This window comes from Anguilla rostrata, chromosome 3 (assembly GCF_018555375.3).
Source record: "Anguilla rostrata isolate EN2019 chromosome 3, ASM1855537v3, whole genome shotgun sequence".
In the NCBI taxonomy this organism is placed as follows: domain Eukaryota; kingdom Metazoa; phylum Chordata; class Actinopteri; order Anguilliformes; family Anguillidae; genus Anguilla; species Anguilla rostrata.
Window position 1 is genome coordinate 22,713,446 of NC_057935.1, and position 16,069 is coordinate 22,729,514.

Here is a 16,069-nt window from a genome sequence, read left to right on the forward strand (position 1 = left end):
TAGGCTGTTTCACACTCAGAAATTGTTTTCCTGAGTGTGCTTTATTCATCTATTAATACACTCTCCAGCATTTATAAATTGAAGAAACTTTTCTTACACAACCTAAGGAAGGTCAATTGACTAAATTATTGCTGCTTTTCTGCTGTGCGTGGTTTTTTTTGTTGTTGTTTTTTTTTAGATAGAAAAGCCTAACAATTTACACAACCACTTTCTATCAAAATGAAATATATTTCTTCAAAACTATCTCCTCTTTGATTCACTATTGTTTTTTTTTTTATTGTTAACTGTCCTTGATTTACGTTTTGAAGAATTTCAAGAAGTAGATTAACTGCATTTATATAGGTTCTCTATCAAGATTTCTTGATTAGTTATTCCTCTAAAATAATATTAATCACAAATAAAACACAGAAAGGTAGGTGAAATGGTCTACCAGGCATATATATTGAGTCGTAAATGTTTTAAATATTTATCTTTTTATCATGACCAGGATAGGGGGAACCATTATGCAAATGTAATGCAGATGAGAAACATTATATGCAAATTTGCAGCAATGCTGATTGAATTATATTACCGTGTCTTTGCTTACATTGTATATCGAGGGGATTGTAAAACAAAACCAAACAATGAAAACTCATGTGCATTCAATCTTTTAAAAATACTTCCATTATGTTTATTATAAAAATATGTTTCTACTACAAATCATTTTTCATTAGTAGACAGCCATTAACGCTTGCATACACACAGACACAAAAATCTATAAAGCAGACGGGAGGGGGGGCACATGACAGTATTGTTCTTTGAAAATACAAGATTATAATGTAAATGCACAGGTAAAATTGTCACATAACAATGCCATAACTTACTGTATGCTACAAAACATTCACATCTGCACTTTATCCCTTAACAAATAAATAAGTAAACAATAATTGTGTTTTTTATGTAAAAAGTACAATACAAAATAACAAAAATATAATACAAAGGGTTTTTTTTGTCTTGCACAAATATTCATGTTCATTCTTTTTTATTTACAAACATTTGTACAAATGTATGGCCATGTAAGTAGCAGTAGTCTCATGTCGAGAATTGCCATTATTACGATATCCTGTTTACATATATACAGGCTAGTTATAGGGGTCACCATTTACACAGGGCGAAGGAAACAGGGAGACACAGAGATGTGCTCATGCTATGTACCAGTCGATCTCAGACTTGATCCTGGGTGAGTCCTGTGCATGTGGGTTTTTGTTCCAACGCATCTTATTCAATTAAGGTTGTGGAACACACGTGCTTCAGTTCTTTAATAGGATTTCCTTAACAAAACATAGGATTGGCTTGTTATAATAAGCTTTGATTTCTCATTTTTCATTATCTAATGGCCTAACACTTTCACCAGTTAATTTGATCATTAGTTTCTATCACCTCTTTTTATGTACAGTAATCAATTGCAATCAGCACAATGTGAACATGGAACTGTTATTCTCCATGACGTGCATAGCTATTTCTGACATAATGTGACTTAAGATGGCAAATAATCCCTGAAAACATATAACGTACAATTAAGAAAAACCTATTAGAGGTCTGGGATTGCAATTGTGGTTGGAACTAAATCCAGCATACACAGGGGTTCCCCAGGCCTGAGTTTGAGAACCACTGCTACGTACCATAGTGAGTCATTGTCTACAGTAGCTATGTCCACCATGGGGCCTGTGATCTTCTTGTGAATCAATTTTTGTCGAATTGCAAAAGACATTATTGCTGATAGATTGCAAATTAATTTAATAGCTCACATCTATTGCCTTCTCACAGCTGTAAACCAGAAGTCATACATACAGTATGAAAGGGACTGTTTATGATTGCTATCAAAGATGCCCCCAGATCCATATGAAGTTTGCTGTCTCCTTTTCATAATATCTGCTCATGTTTTTTAATAAGGTTTTATTAATTCATTCAAATTTCCTTTTCACAATTTATATTCAATTTTTAAGCCAATGCTTCCAGGATCTCAGGCCTCATCGTGAACCAAAATGGATCTCTTTCCATGACACATTTAACACCTCTGGTCGTCAAGTTAATGCTGTCCTTCCAGTAAAAGCTATGCTCAGAAACCAATCCCTGCTCCTAATATGATCCCGCAGTTTCCAGGCAATCTACTTAGATGTTTGAAACGGCAAATGTCCAGTCTCGGGTTAGGTCCTAAGCTAAATCCCAACATGAAAATGTCCTGCCTATTGTTTTGTTCCTTTCATTACATGTTTTTTTGTTTTTTTTCCAACAATGGTTTCTTGGCATTGTGGACAAAGATGGAAACGGACCAGCTGAATTAAAGAGTGTAGCACTATGGGCCAACTGTGGACATCTGTGAAAATTTTCACAGACACTACATTTTCCATGAGCAGGGCTGACTTGTGAGGTTAGGTTGAACAGACATGAAGTTAAGAATATGAATAGTTTAAAGGAGCCTTACTGCAGTATTATGATAATTCCTGTACCCCGTTAATTGATACTAACTCTTGTAAGAAACTGTGTGGGAACAAAGACTTGGATAACTAAGGTCCAACTTGCAAGTTTTCACCCTCCCTTGCCCCTTCCTTTCTTCCCTCTCAGATGATGTGCAGAGGTCCTGAGGTGGTCCCAAAATGAGGCGGTGAATGGCATTCTGATTTAATCACCTATCATAATACAGTCAGCCGTTAAGCAGAGTGTCTCCAATTTGCAAACTGTGAAGAAATATCTGTAATTTATGACATTAAAAAAATGGGGGCATGAAAAAGCTGGGTGCGTATATGTGCCTATTCACATGCATATTTGTATGTGTTTGTATGTGATTTAATAAGAGTTTGTATGTGATTTAATAAGGGCTCCCTGGTGCCCTCTTTCTATCGCAAGACTAGGAATACCAGGTTTTGTAACTAATTCTTCATAGAATTAGTTCCGAGTCACATTAATATCTGGTAAATGAAAGCACACCTCCTCATTGCACATCTTTGAATTACAATAATAATTTAAGAGCTATTTAGGAAATATGTATTCTACATCAGATATTTTATTATAACTATTAAGTAAGGGAAGAACCTTTTGTTTACAACATGAGGATTTACTGAGGAGGTAAAAATATGTGCAAACTTGTTTTCAGTCAAATAAACAAAAGAACATAATGCTTAGTCAGTGGTTGGATTTCCACATATATTTTTCAAAAGTCTAGATCCAAAACACCTTCAGTTCTTTGCCCCATCGAAACTATGGCTGACTGTGCTTTTTTCTGTGTTAGTGGTGCATGAACAGCACTTTATATTGCCTTTGCATTATTTTAACAGGAAGATGTACAGCGTCTCATTTATCAGCTAGAATTGGCAGTTATAAAAAATAAACTACTTCTGCTTTTTTGATGCATAAGACGGTGTGATATTCAGTCCGCTGGAGAAGCGGATTTGTCTCAGCCACACCGGCTGGTGGAGAGAGCACACACACCTGGGTGGTATTAACTAATCAGCCCAGGTGCTTAAAAGGTGTGTTCCTCTCCACAATTTGCGGCTATGACCGGGAGCATATGCCGAGAGAGCAAGTGTTTGAGTTCTGTTTGTCCACGCACAAAAAAAAAGTAAACCGTCGCTGAAAAGCTGGAAGAGCTGGTTTGCTGAAAAGCTTTTCAGCTCGCTGCTCAGTTCAGCTTTCTTTTGTCTTTGATATTTTAGTTTGTTGTTTTAGTTTATTGTTTTTGCTCAGAATCTGTGAGTGGGAAGAGAGAAGGTGTTTGTGTTTGTTGTGAAGGTGTTTGTTCTTAACTTGTTGAAATATTCAGTACTCTCTAAAAGTAATTAATCTATTAAAAGAAAAAATCTATTAAAAATATTCTGTCAATGGCCATGTCCTACAGAAATCCTCCCTTATGCTAAAACGACAGAAGGATTTGAGAGCCTGAAACCTATTTGTAGGGACACTTCAGCTATAACCCCAGGAAGAAAGACCATGACTTGTCATGAATCAAGTGAGTCATAAACCACAGGCAGTCGGTTGGAGAAAATTTTATCGAGTTTACTCCGTGTACACGTGGACTAAGTCAAAAGCGCCGAGTGAGCAGTAGAGGTGGATCTCTGCTGATGTCATACAGATCCCCAGGAAGCGTGTGACTCAGCCTGCTTCCTGCAGTTCATTTACCGTCAAATCTTGTTTCTGTTTCCAGCCAAGGCAGCAGTTTATTGCTATGCGATGGTATAGGTGTTAAAAATCTCCTTCATCATGAGTCAGAAGCCTTCAGAGGTAAACACCTGAATAATGGTGAATTTGCGCTTGATGTTTCTGCAAGCCGCTAATGCTCGCACAAATGCCAAGTCCTCTTTGCTTCTTGGGCACTTCCAGGAACCATAGAAATACCCCGCTCCCAGCCCATGGTGCTGAAAGGGGCTTTCTGATCCTCAGAGTAATGTCTTGCTGTCTTTAATCCTTTATACGGCAACCCATCATCAGCAGAAAGCTGTTTTCTTCTCGTACACCACCAGCCCCCCAGAGTCCCTGTCCTTCTTTGCTCTCCCGAGATGTTGCCTCTGACTTTGTCATTTCATCTCAGCATTTTCAATTTGTACCATCCTATCCCCCCACCCGCCCCACCCCTCCCTCTCCCCCTTTGTTGAATTCTCGTCTTTTTGACGCGGCGGAGACAATGGTTTCTCTGTACATACGTTCAGACGGGAACCGGGCCATTCTTTGCGTGTGTTTCAAGCGCCGTGATACTGCTCACAATCTTCTTCTGTGGACCTAGGATCGTCACGCCAACCTGTTTGAAGTCCCTGGAAACCAGAATAAGAGAGTCTATGTGAGCGAAAGGTAACATGCTGCATAATAGTGATGCTGCTATTCTATAGCATAGAAGAAATGGCACTGTTAGGCTGCCAGGCTAAAGATGCCCATTCATGAAAAATGTTATGCCAATGATGAACAAAGACAGTTAGATTATTTAGCATCGATGCATCTATGGTAGATGCTACATTGAGGCAATCCTCCAGTGACTCAGCCTTGAGTCAAGGATATGAACGTGAAAAAATCTGAATATTACTATTAAAATAATGAAACATTCATACTAAAGACTCTTGCACAGGCCAATACAGGCCATGCATTTCTGAAGCAGAGAAGGTGTAATTTACAGGTCTGTTCAGTTTTAAAATATGTGCACACACTGGGAGTGTATGTGGGAATTGAATTTAACCATTAGCTACACAGTTATTTAAAAAAACCTACAAGTATCTCTGCTGACATATATTGTATGTAAAAAATTATAACCGAGACAATAAATTACAGAAATCCCCAACTAATCATTTAACCCTTGTGTTGTCTTTATTAGCAGCTGGATACAATATGCCAAGGACATTATTGGGATTTTAAAGCAAAGAAGAAATAAAATTAATACAAATAACAGTCCATATATATCATCAAAAAATATAGAGGTATATCGTTGGATTACCTCTGCTAGACCACATTTGACAATGAGAGTGTCATTAATTTGTGATGAAGATGTGATTTATATTTTTAAAAATCCAATATAATGTAGGCAAAGGGAGGCATATATCATGTCTAGCCTATCCATGAAAAATAAAATGAAAGGTTTTCATGCTATAAATATTGATATTTATTTTTGGGAACTGACATCCTCCATGTTTTTATTATGTTTATCTTATTGTATTCAAAGAAACCATGAATCCAAAATTACACAAAGCAAATAGAGATGATGAACAAAAAATAGAAAGACAAAAAAAAAACAAAAAAAACTGACACTGGCTTAGTCACTGATTATGAAATATATTTCTTGAAAGTGTAATTCCTTCTTTACTAAAAGTTCATAAGGGGGTCAATTTGACCCAAACAGAACATAAGAGAGCTGGGAAAACCTGTAGGAGTGTTTCACTCAAGGATCAGGCCTGGAAATACCTTGGAAAATATTTATTACTGTAAGTATCTCAGAGTATAAGTGTCGATCTACAATAAGGTGCTTCCTGTCCATGTCATTACTGTATTAATTTTATCTTAAAGCCAACACGAAGAGTGAGCCATAATAATAGTTTGAGATAAACTCAAAATTTGGATTACTCAGAAAAAAATTATTTAAAAAAATCATTGGTAATTGTAATTAAACATAATTCACCCCGCCACCCCCTTAATGTACGAAAAGTATGGGTTTGCTTTGTTCCAACGAACTGCTAATAAAAAAAGTCTTTGTTGGATTATTATCCCTAGGCTTTTTTCCACAGAAAATTAATTCATGCCAAGTGTTGTCTTATCCAGAATTTTTGTAAAGACACAAAGGATAAGCTGTCTGATTTTATGTTTAACAATTAGATCCGTGAAACTGGAAACACTAAATATAATAATATCATTATAAATATAATTTAAAAAAGTTATGAAAACATGTAATCTATACTGTCGAGCTTTGTATGGTCAAAAATAAAATTGTCAATATGGCTCCAATGCACATTCTCCTATTTTCTGTGGTGATTCTCACACAAAAACTGCATTGGATTTTGTTTGTAGCTCTGGTTTTTGAGGACAGGGCAATGCAATATATCCTTGAGTGAATTGTTGAAGCACATTTTAAATTTTATTTAGGTTTGTTGTAATACATTTTTCCATTGCGTGTAAATGTCATCAGTTTGGAATGGCTTCAAAGTTCTTGGACATACAATGATTCTAATGGTAGCTCGGCAAAGACTTCTTTAATAAGAGTGGAATAGCCCTGGCACATGTATGCTCCTAAAATGGAATAAAATATGGAACAAAATAAGGGACATTTGTTAAATTACTTCCATGCAAACAGTGACAGAAGCGTTTATTTATGGACAAAAAAAGCCCTCCAAACTTACCACATGGAGGCATTCATCCCATGCACTTCAATAGGAAACCGTGGGCCACAACCCTCTCCCTGAGTCACTTTAGATCCCAGGACCCCAGAATTGTGCATGTGACGAGTGTTAGTGCATAATATGAACCACATTGCCGCAGACTATGAGATTAGGTATTACTCGGAAAAAAAAAAACTATTGCAGCTTTGTCTTTGGAAGCAATTGAAATTTTCAAAGCGTATTAGTGTAAGCACATCTAGATTAGAATAGGCGAGGCTTGCATGAGCTTGACTGTGGCAACCTTGCAGCCAGCTCACGGTAAGCAGTGGCCAGACCCACCCTCTGGAGTTAAAGTGTTGTGATTCCCATGGCCGTCTCCCATTCAGGGCAAGTGGCTGCAGGCCTTACCTCAGCCAGGTAGATTCTAAGGACAAAGTAAACCTTTAGAATGACAGTGATACAAGCTCATTTACCAAGATCACTGGCCTATGCACACCAACAGCATCATAGCACAGAACTATTTTACACATCCTGCATATCAGAGAATGATGTCACAGAATAAAAAATAAAAAAAATAAATAAAAAACTGCCAGACAAAATAAACACTGACAAACAGTGCATTTTAAAAGTAAGTTTCTATGGATTCCAATACTGTAGTCTATCCCAACTTAACTCCTTTCTCCAATGAATAGAAATATGAAAAAAAATGTAGTTCTCTTAAAATGTGTGTCTAATTAACTCAAGAATAATGCATTTCACAAATGACTGTCACATCATGGAAGCTATAGTCCTTTAAAAAAGATCCAGTTTATACCACTGACAACCTCCGACAGAATGCAATATTTAGCTTGGAAAATCTGAGAATGTACGTTCCAAAACCACCCAGAAGTGGAATTTAGTCCTGCAGCGCCCTATTGACAGACATAGCGCGTCTTTAAGGACCACGCAGATATGTTTGCGGAGAGCAATGACTGGCTTATGTTTTCACATTGGCCCGAAGTCAGCATGCCTTTTATGAGATTGCCTGGGTGGTTCCTTATGCTAATCAACATGAACAGGCACATGAATCAAATTTACAAACAACCCGCATTCCTCATCTGATACACCTGGGATACACAAAAAATGATGGTCTCCGCATCCTTCATGTCTGTTTTTCATAGGAATTTTTCTTAAGAACGAAAGTAAGATGAAAAGGTTTGCGAACAAGGCCCTTTGAAACTAAACTAAACTGTTTGAAACTAATGTTTTCAAACAGATAGAACTGCCACAGCAATATAACTCAAACAGCTCCGTGCAACCCACCTGTTTACAGGAGGGTGGTCTGGGAAATACGAGACTAACACGAAACAGATTACAGTTCCACACACTGCGGCCGTGTCCTCCGCTCTCTCCATCCTGGTTGCAAAGCTATGCAGCTGGAGTCACACCATCGGTGTTTCCCCCACTGACAAACAGGATGTTAAGAGGAAAGACACTGGTGATCACAGCAGGACCACCAGGTTTTATCCCCTTTACACAACTGTCAATCTTTCCAGCATCTGTTGTTGTGGTGTACTGTGTTTATAGACTATCAACCACATAGCATAACAGAGATACATGCCGAGGTGAAAGAGATCGCTGCACAGCTATACGAATGCATTTATTGCTGGCTCGGGGAAAAAACACAGAGAGTTTACTCTGAATACAAAGTTTCCTGTAGGATACATCATTGGACTGTCATTCATGGGGTGATCATACACATCATAAAAAGTGTATTTCCATATCAGAGGCACCGGGTAACTTTTACATTTTTTTTAAATCGTTTTTTCATCCTGACAATTCAATATTTTTTGCATCTGGTCTGGAATGATATGATGATGTAAACATCAGAAACCATATACGGGCTAATTTAGGAGGTACTCTACTGTTTTCATGTAATTCATTATATCAGAGCAAAAAGCTTATGATGTGGTCTTTTTTTAATAGTTTGTTGCCCTGCGCATGGATCCTCTGACCAGGCACTAGTCTAAAACAGAGCAGCTGCGCAAAGTCCACAGCTTTGATCTTCTTGATTATAACCAGCTAATTATTTGTACTATTAAATGCCTTCTTAATTAAATGGAACAGATTGTCTCCAGGGAAAATGATGGCATGCCGCGATACAGCATATCCCATTAGCGCAAGTCAACACAATGGAGTGGGGAGACATGCTTATTATTAGCGGCTTATGTGAAGGGAATATGTTCCATAGCCATAGAACCTGCCAGCTTCAATGTACTAAAAACCTGTTCCCAGTTGGTACAGTCTGTCAGGACTGCTGTTTAATTTCTGTGATGTCTACCACTATCCCCCCCACTCCCTCATTCCTGTCTATATGTTGGCAAAGACACAGTCATTACTGGTTAAAATCAAAACACAGCTGCCACTTTTCAGAATTTACCGGAATCTGCGACTGTGAGGTTTCTCGGAGGCACGTTTGCAAACATCCTTCATGTAAAGCTATGGGTAGTAAATCAGGGTGTCGGCAGCAGGCAGAACTGAGGCATACCGAGAGTAACCATACTTTGCTCGTTTGTGTTTTTTGTCTGATCTCAAATCAGTTCGAAATGGCACACCACAGAACACGCCCATGTAAACAGACTGCCTAAAAATCGGCCTGGGTGTCTCTGAGATCGCTGTCTGGAGCACAGATCACTCGCACAATGACAGCTTGAGTAAAGGAGGACTTTTGACTAAACTGAAGAAACAGTTGTGAGTAATGCTCTTACTGCCCACTCATTCCATATCTACATTTACGGGTTAAAAAAAAAAAAGCCAGGAGAGAGATTCAAACAATTTACAATACAAGAGTCTTTGGATTAAAGGCTGAAATGAATAACACATCCACGCACACACACACCCACAGCTATAACAGACTCCTTTTTTCTCGGTTTTAGAAGAGCTGACATACTTTCAGGAGTCTTGCAGTGACACAAAGTTAGAAGCCTGCTCCACATGAAAACTAATTAAAACAAAGTCCATGACCATTCTCGCAGTGAGAAGGCAGCACACCTGTTATTTTAACGACTATAAATGACAATGACTTTTAAGGAATAAATTATCAGGACAGTAGAAACCATTGTCTTATTCCTGCCACAAGATATACATTCCCTCATTCCCTGTTTTGCTTCAAACACGCAAAGAAAGTGCCGGATTCTTATAGGACAGTCAAGTTCTTGCATGCACATGTGTTCTCCATTCTAGTGGTCATGTGGCTCTTTTTGGTAATGTGGTAACAGGAATCAGAGAATAACAATTTCTTACAAAATTGTGAAATAAAGGGTGTCTTACTCTGTAGAGGTCTTGGCCAGGGTGTTGCAGGAGCTGTAGCTGGCCCCGTTGAAGATGTCCTTGCAAGGCAACGTCTGCATGCTCTCTAGCCAGTCACCCATGGAGCAAAAAGTGGCAATGTCAGCACCCGTCCTGTCCAAGAGCATGTTTTCTGGGCTGTCAGGGAAGAAAAAGATGGACAGTGTTAAGAATCATGGATTGCGTTAAATCATAGTCATATTAAAACCGATAGCAGACAAAATTAAGATGGTGTCCTTGTAATGTTATTGAGTGAAGACACAGTCCATGCCAAGACAACAGCTGGTAAATTAAGTGGATGGTTCCATAGCAAGTTTGAGTAACTTTAATTTAAGATTAGAGATTTTGTTGAATCTCAGAGAATACAACAGCCATTTATCCTATAGCTCATAGTAAAGGAAATTCTTCAGAAAACCGTCTTGTAAGCCAATGGCTTTTTCGACCGGGGCCGACCTTTAGTCGATGGCTCAGGAGTTTTTCCGACTGACTGCGCTGACCACCACAAAATTCTCACGTTGTGTTTGACCACAAAAATTGAGCTCTGAAGATGGTGATTCATGTCAGATGTAAAAATGTTATTACAGAGAAAGTCACTAGGTGATTCACACACTGCTGATAGAAAGGGCTTCATACCATATCTTGGCAGTACTCCATGAATTCCAAATGAAACAACTGGATTTGTCATCTATTGTAATGTTTGACCATTGAAAACTGACATGTTCACATGACTGCTCCATAATTACTATTTACCCTTATTAGTCAGAAGGGGGAGATGGGCACAGGTTATGACGTGAAATAACCACCACAGACGGGGGGACATGAGATAAAAACAGAATAAACTCACGGTGTGTCCAGACAACAACAGAGTTCTGCCATCTGTATATAGTTTAAGGTTGCCATAGTCAGAAATCTCAAACCAGGGGAGAAACTGAACCTGTGGTAATATTTTAGAACTTGGGTACATAAGGTTGCCATTTCATTGATGAAAGCACTATGCTGAAATATTGAAATCCAAACCTTAACTGAAAATCACACAGTGGAGATCTTTTTATGAATTTATAAATGACCACAACAGGTTTTTCTTAATCCATACATGTTCGGCCAAAAAAGATTGACAAACCTGCATGGCTAAATGACCATCATAAAATAAATAAGGCGGCAGGAACATTTAGGTCTTGGGCCCATACAATTTAGCTTCCCCTCTGGAAGGGGTTTAAAGTAACTAAAGAATACACAGAATCTAATTCCACAACTGATTTTACATTTAACCAGCGGTCTGTAATGACAAACAAGGATGGGAGTGATAAAATTTCTCTTTCTTTGTTTTTGTCTTGGTGAGAATCCAGGCAACACCGTTTTGCAGGTGCTACAGCAGTGCTGACCAGTAAGTACTGCAGCTACAGTTATTGCTGACACACAGAATTCAGTGGAGGAGGGATAGAGTCCAAGTACCCATCAGGAACACTGCAGATGATGCAGGTCCTGGGAGAAATAAAGCTACAGTGTTTCCTTCAGCAGAAAAAATATAATAAAACGAATGTCAGAGAACCATTGAAATCAATATTAAACCAATGTGTTTGCAGGCCTCTGTGCTCTGTTTGTTATTATATATAGACCAAAATCTCTGAAAAACAAGGTGAAAATCTTCACTTATTACATCAAAGAGTGAATAAGGTGAAAATAATATGAAGGAATATAAAGCAACCATTCAGCGCGCTTAGGGATTTGTATAAGGAGCTACATAACTTTCATTCTTGGCTATTCAAACAGCACAGAAGCAAAACTCCAGGTTGTTTTACCAGGCATAATGATTGAAAACCTACAATAAAAATAACTTTCTTAAGCAGCACACCTTAGAGGTGAACTCTGGATGACTCTGTTTCTTGGTATTGCTCCACTCGTGTCTTCCTTTGTGTTTTCTTTTGAGAAGTAGCAGTGAAATCTAACCGTATGACTGACATTAATAAAAAAATACATGGAGAACAAGAAAAAAGAATCTATCTTTGTAGTCTCAGGTGCAACTGAGCTGCAATATTTCAGATCCCAGAACTATTTCTCTCTCTCTCTGTACATATATACATTGTGAGTTCTATAATGTTTGAGACAAACACACGTTCTTCTCGATTTGACTCTGTACTATACAATTTTAAATTCATAATGAAACAAATTTTTATACAATTTGGTTTCACCATGTAGAAATTACAGCACTTTTTATGTATAGCCCCCTATTTCAGGGCACCATAATATTTTCCAATATGGACTCAACAAGGTGCTGGAAACATTTCTGAGGGAATCTGGAGCATGCAAACTCTATTGCTTCAGTTCCAGCAGGTGTTCTGGCCACACGTTCGTCCTGTGAACCTCCCATACAACCTCATCCCAAAGGAGCCCTACTGGATTGAAAAGAGGGGACTGTGCAGGAACCAGCATGAGAGGATACATGCTTTGAATTATGGCACACTATCCTGCTGGAAGTATCCAGTCAAAAAGGGTAGACTGCAGCTGTAAAGATGACCGCAAAAAGACTGTGGCTGCACATGGTCAGCAACAAAGCGTTGGCATGCTGTGGCATTAAAATTATACTCAGTCAATATCAATGAGTTCTAATGAGTACTCCGCCACCACCAGCCTGCACCAGGATGAAAGGCAGGATGAATCCATGGATTCCTGCTGTTTATGCCAAATTTTGATCCTACCATCTGCATTCCCCAGCAAAAATGGAGATTTGTCAGATGAAACAATGCCTTTCCTGCCTTCCAGTTTTGGTGATCACATGCCCAACGTCGCTTCATCTTCCTGTTCTTAGCTGTCAGGAGTAGAACCAGGCATGGTCTTCTGCTGCTGTAGGCCATCCATTTCAAGGTCTGACATTTGAACATTGAATCTGCCCATTGTCCTCGGATTTCTCTCATTAGGTGCCAAGGTGTCTTTGCACACAGACCTGATGCTCATTGAATGTTTTTTGTTTATTAAACCATCTCTCTATAAGTTCTAGAGACTGGAGTGCATGAAAATCCCAGGAGAACAGCTGTTTATGAGATGCTGGAACAACTATGTCTGGCACCAACAACCATACTACTAAGTCTTGCCCATTCTAATGTTTGGTCACACAACAACTAAACCTCTTCACCATGTCTGCATGCATTGTATTTTGAGTTCTGGCCACACATTTGTTTGTGCTATTTTTCTCTTGGTTCTTTTTTTCCATTTGCAGGATGACCTTTGAATAACCATGGCTGTGTTGTATCATGTTCTTAAGTCTTCCTGGGAAGTCTAGGAGGAAGGTGTGGGAGAAGCTGGCCCTGTTCCTCCAAGGAAAAGACATCTGGGCTGCTCTGTCATGGACAAATCTATCTCTGGGAGTCCCCACATTCTCCACCAGATTGGACAACCTTGAAGGGCTATAGGGCCGGTGTGCCACTCCTATTTCCAAAGGGGGGGGGGGGGGGGGTGTTTCCGGAGTTCCGCTTCCCTACCATACAGGGCAAACAGGGTCCAAAGGGCCATGTGCAGTTGCAGCTGAGGTCCAGCTGAGAGCCTGTCTGCACCAGTTAATGCAGGCTATAAATCAAGACCCTGGCTCCCGGGCCTATCCTGTTAAAAGCCCATCAGGAAAACTACAAGCAAACTCCCAGGGACTCATTTTCACGTTCTTAAGAAATCATTAGTCACCATTAATGCACCTCCGTGTCTTCACCATGAAGGCTCTCCGTTACACTACCCACACAAAAGTGAAAAGAACTTTGTCTGCAATTTCCTGGATTCAAGTTTTATTAAAGCAAAGGGAATAAAAGCAGGAGACAGAAGGGAAAGCATGAGATGAGTTCTGGATAGCAGACAGAGAAGAATGACAAGACACAGTGTACCTTTTCCAAAACCAACATTTAGAAAACAGGAAGACATTATGACTAATTGCTTCTGACAATCACCGTCTGTCTGAGGATAATTCTGTAATTCTGTTAATTTATAATAAATGATCCAGTTCAAATATCATACCCTTTATATAGATCATTGTCATTGCAGAGCATGATTAAAGGAGTCCAGCTGTTTGCAGAATGGCAACGTGGCAAAAAAGCCATAAGGCTGGATAGATGAGTCTTGGGGAAGCACCAAGCCATTTTCCCTCATTACAGTTCAGTGGAAAAAGACGGTTGCCAGTAAGCAGGATGTGCCAGGAACCAAAAGTAGAAAAAGTTGGAATGTGATTTGGGTGGACAGCATGTACCCCCATTTGTTCCCCCTGTGGCTCGTGGGCGGTGGCCTACCTGGGGGCGTTGGCGATGATCTTCAGGCTGCTGGGGTTCCGGATCAGCTTGTCCAGGATGCTTACTATGTGGTCAAACTTGGGCCGGTTGTTGCGGTCTTTCTGCCAGCAATCGAGCATCAGCTGGTACAGGGCTGCAGGGCAGTCCATAGGAGGGGGCAGGCGGTACCCCTCGTCCACTGCCTTGATCACCTGCGTGAGCAGAAAACGAATTGACGATTATGTCATTTAAATGCAGCTATTTTTTAAATAAAGATATTTTTTGTTTGTTCCCAAGGACTGCAGCCAAGCTACGGTGTACACATATGAATACATAGATGCTAAACAGTAATAGTAATTTTAATGAAAAATGATTATTGCATCGTGTACAATAACGAAAATGATTTTATTTTAAAAGCTCTGTGGAGTACTTCTGTATATTGTCTTAATTGTCTTGTGCTGTTTGAAGAGTGAAAGTCTCTTCAAAAACCACATAGTACAAAATAATTTATTATTGGAGAAAGAGCTATGAGTATATACGGAGTGCATATTTAACAATTGATCATCAAAAAAAATCAATTCAGTGCAGAGTTGTTTCTGTATTGAACAGGTATTCCGAATATACATATTAACAATAAGTGTTGTAAAAATAATTGCTCTGTTCACACTGCTGTATTCATCTCATCTGCTGTTCATTTCCTGTAGGAAGATCAGAAAATATTGGCAGTGTTCCATTTTATCAAAACGCTGACTTACAAGCCACAAAATGTTGCCTACTAAGGTACTTTATTTTGGCCATATTAGAGCGTAGCATCAGATATGTCCTTTGCCAGGTAGGATATCCCATAAATATTTGCCCGTAAAAATGTCAATTCCCATTCAATAATGGCAAACAGTATCACCACCATGATCGGTCAGGGACACTAGGAGGTCGTTTACAAGTACAGCACAGTGAATCAGCGATGTAATATAGTAGAAAATGATGGGCCTGATTTACGTACATAACACTCGCAAGGAAAATTGTGGCCTGATGAGGGTATGTTGGGGCACTCGCAGTCTGTGTGAAATTAATGTCTTATTTACTAAGGCTACAGCTAATCATGCCATCAGCAAATTGGAATGTCTTCTAAATGCATTTTGCATGTGAAGCAGAGCTTAAAAGGCGCAGTTAACTTATTTTTAGTACACTGGATATCTTTGTTGGATGTGGGGAAATTAATGCATCTGCTGGTGTGCCATAAGAGCATATCCAGCATTACGGACAGTGCACAACAAAATGCAGACTGTCATAGTGTAGTGTTGCAAGGAGCTTGACTATTGCCGGGATGGAACGGGAACGTTGTGTGGGAGTTTCTAGGACATCGTTTATTTTTCAAAAACTTTCAGGAGAGTAATTTCAGCGGCTAGGTATTTGTCACAGAAGTCACAGACATCACAAATTCCATGATTATGGTTATTGTTTTAGTGCTTTCCATGATTTTTTGGAAGTCTTGAATGGTGACTGTAATGAAGCCTGCAGTCACTTATTGCAATAAAATGTCTGACGGCCCTTGTCAACAGTCTTGGTACTGCTCACTCTTTCTGGAGCTACAGAAATGTTTAACTTAACATTCCATCAAAGACTCAAACCTTGCAATGTAGGTACAACGGTAACCATTTAAAAAAATATATA

The 16,069-nt window shown here is 39.1% G+C and overlaps 1 protein-coding gene across 3 annotated transcripts in view; it reads right to left on the reverse strand.

Moving 5' to 3' along the window:
- Positions 1-645: 645 nt before the first annotated feature.
- The window catches only part of LOC135250496 (ephrin type-A receptor 3-like), an 85,421-nt gene continuing 69,997 nt past the window's right edge, over positions 646-16,069 (reverse strand). For 2 of the 3 annotated variants that reach the window (XM_064326823.1, XM_064326822.1), the window contains exons 15-17: positions 14,420-14,610; positions 10,137-10,292; positions 646-4,784 (exon numbers count right to left, since the gene is read on the reverse strand). In XM_064326823.1, coding sequence (XP_064182893.1) covers positions 4,679-4,784; positions 10,137-10,292; positions 14,420-14,610 — 453 coding nt within the window. In that variant the 3' untranslated portion in view covers positions 646-4,678. Of the gene's footprint in view, positions 4,785-7,166; positions 7,252-10,136; positions 10,293-14,419; positions 14,611-16,069 lie in introns of all 3 variants that reach the window. The other variant, XM_064326824.1, reaches the window with a different exon arrangement.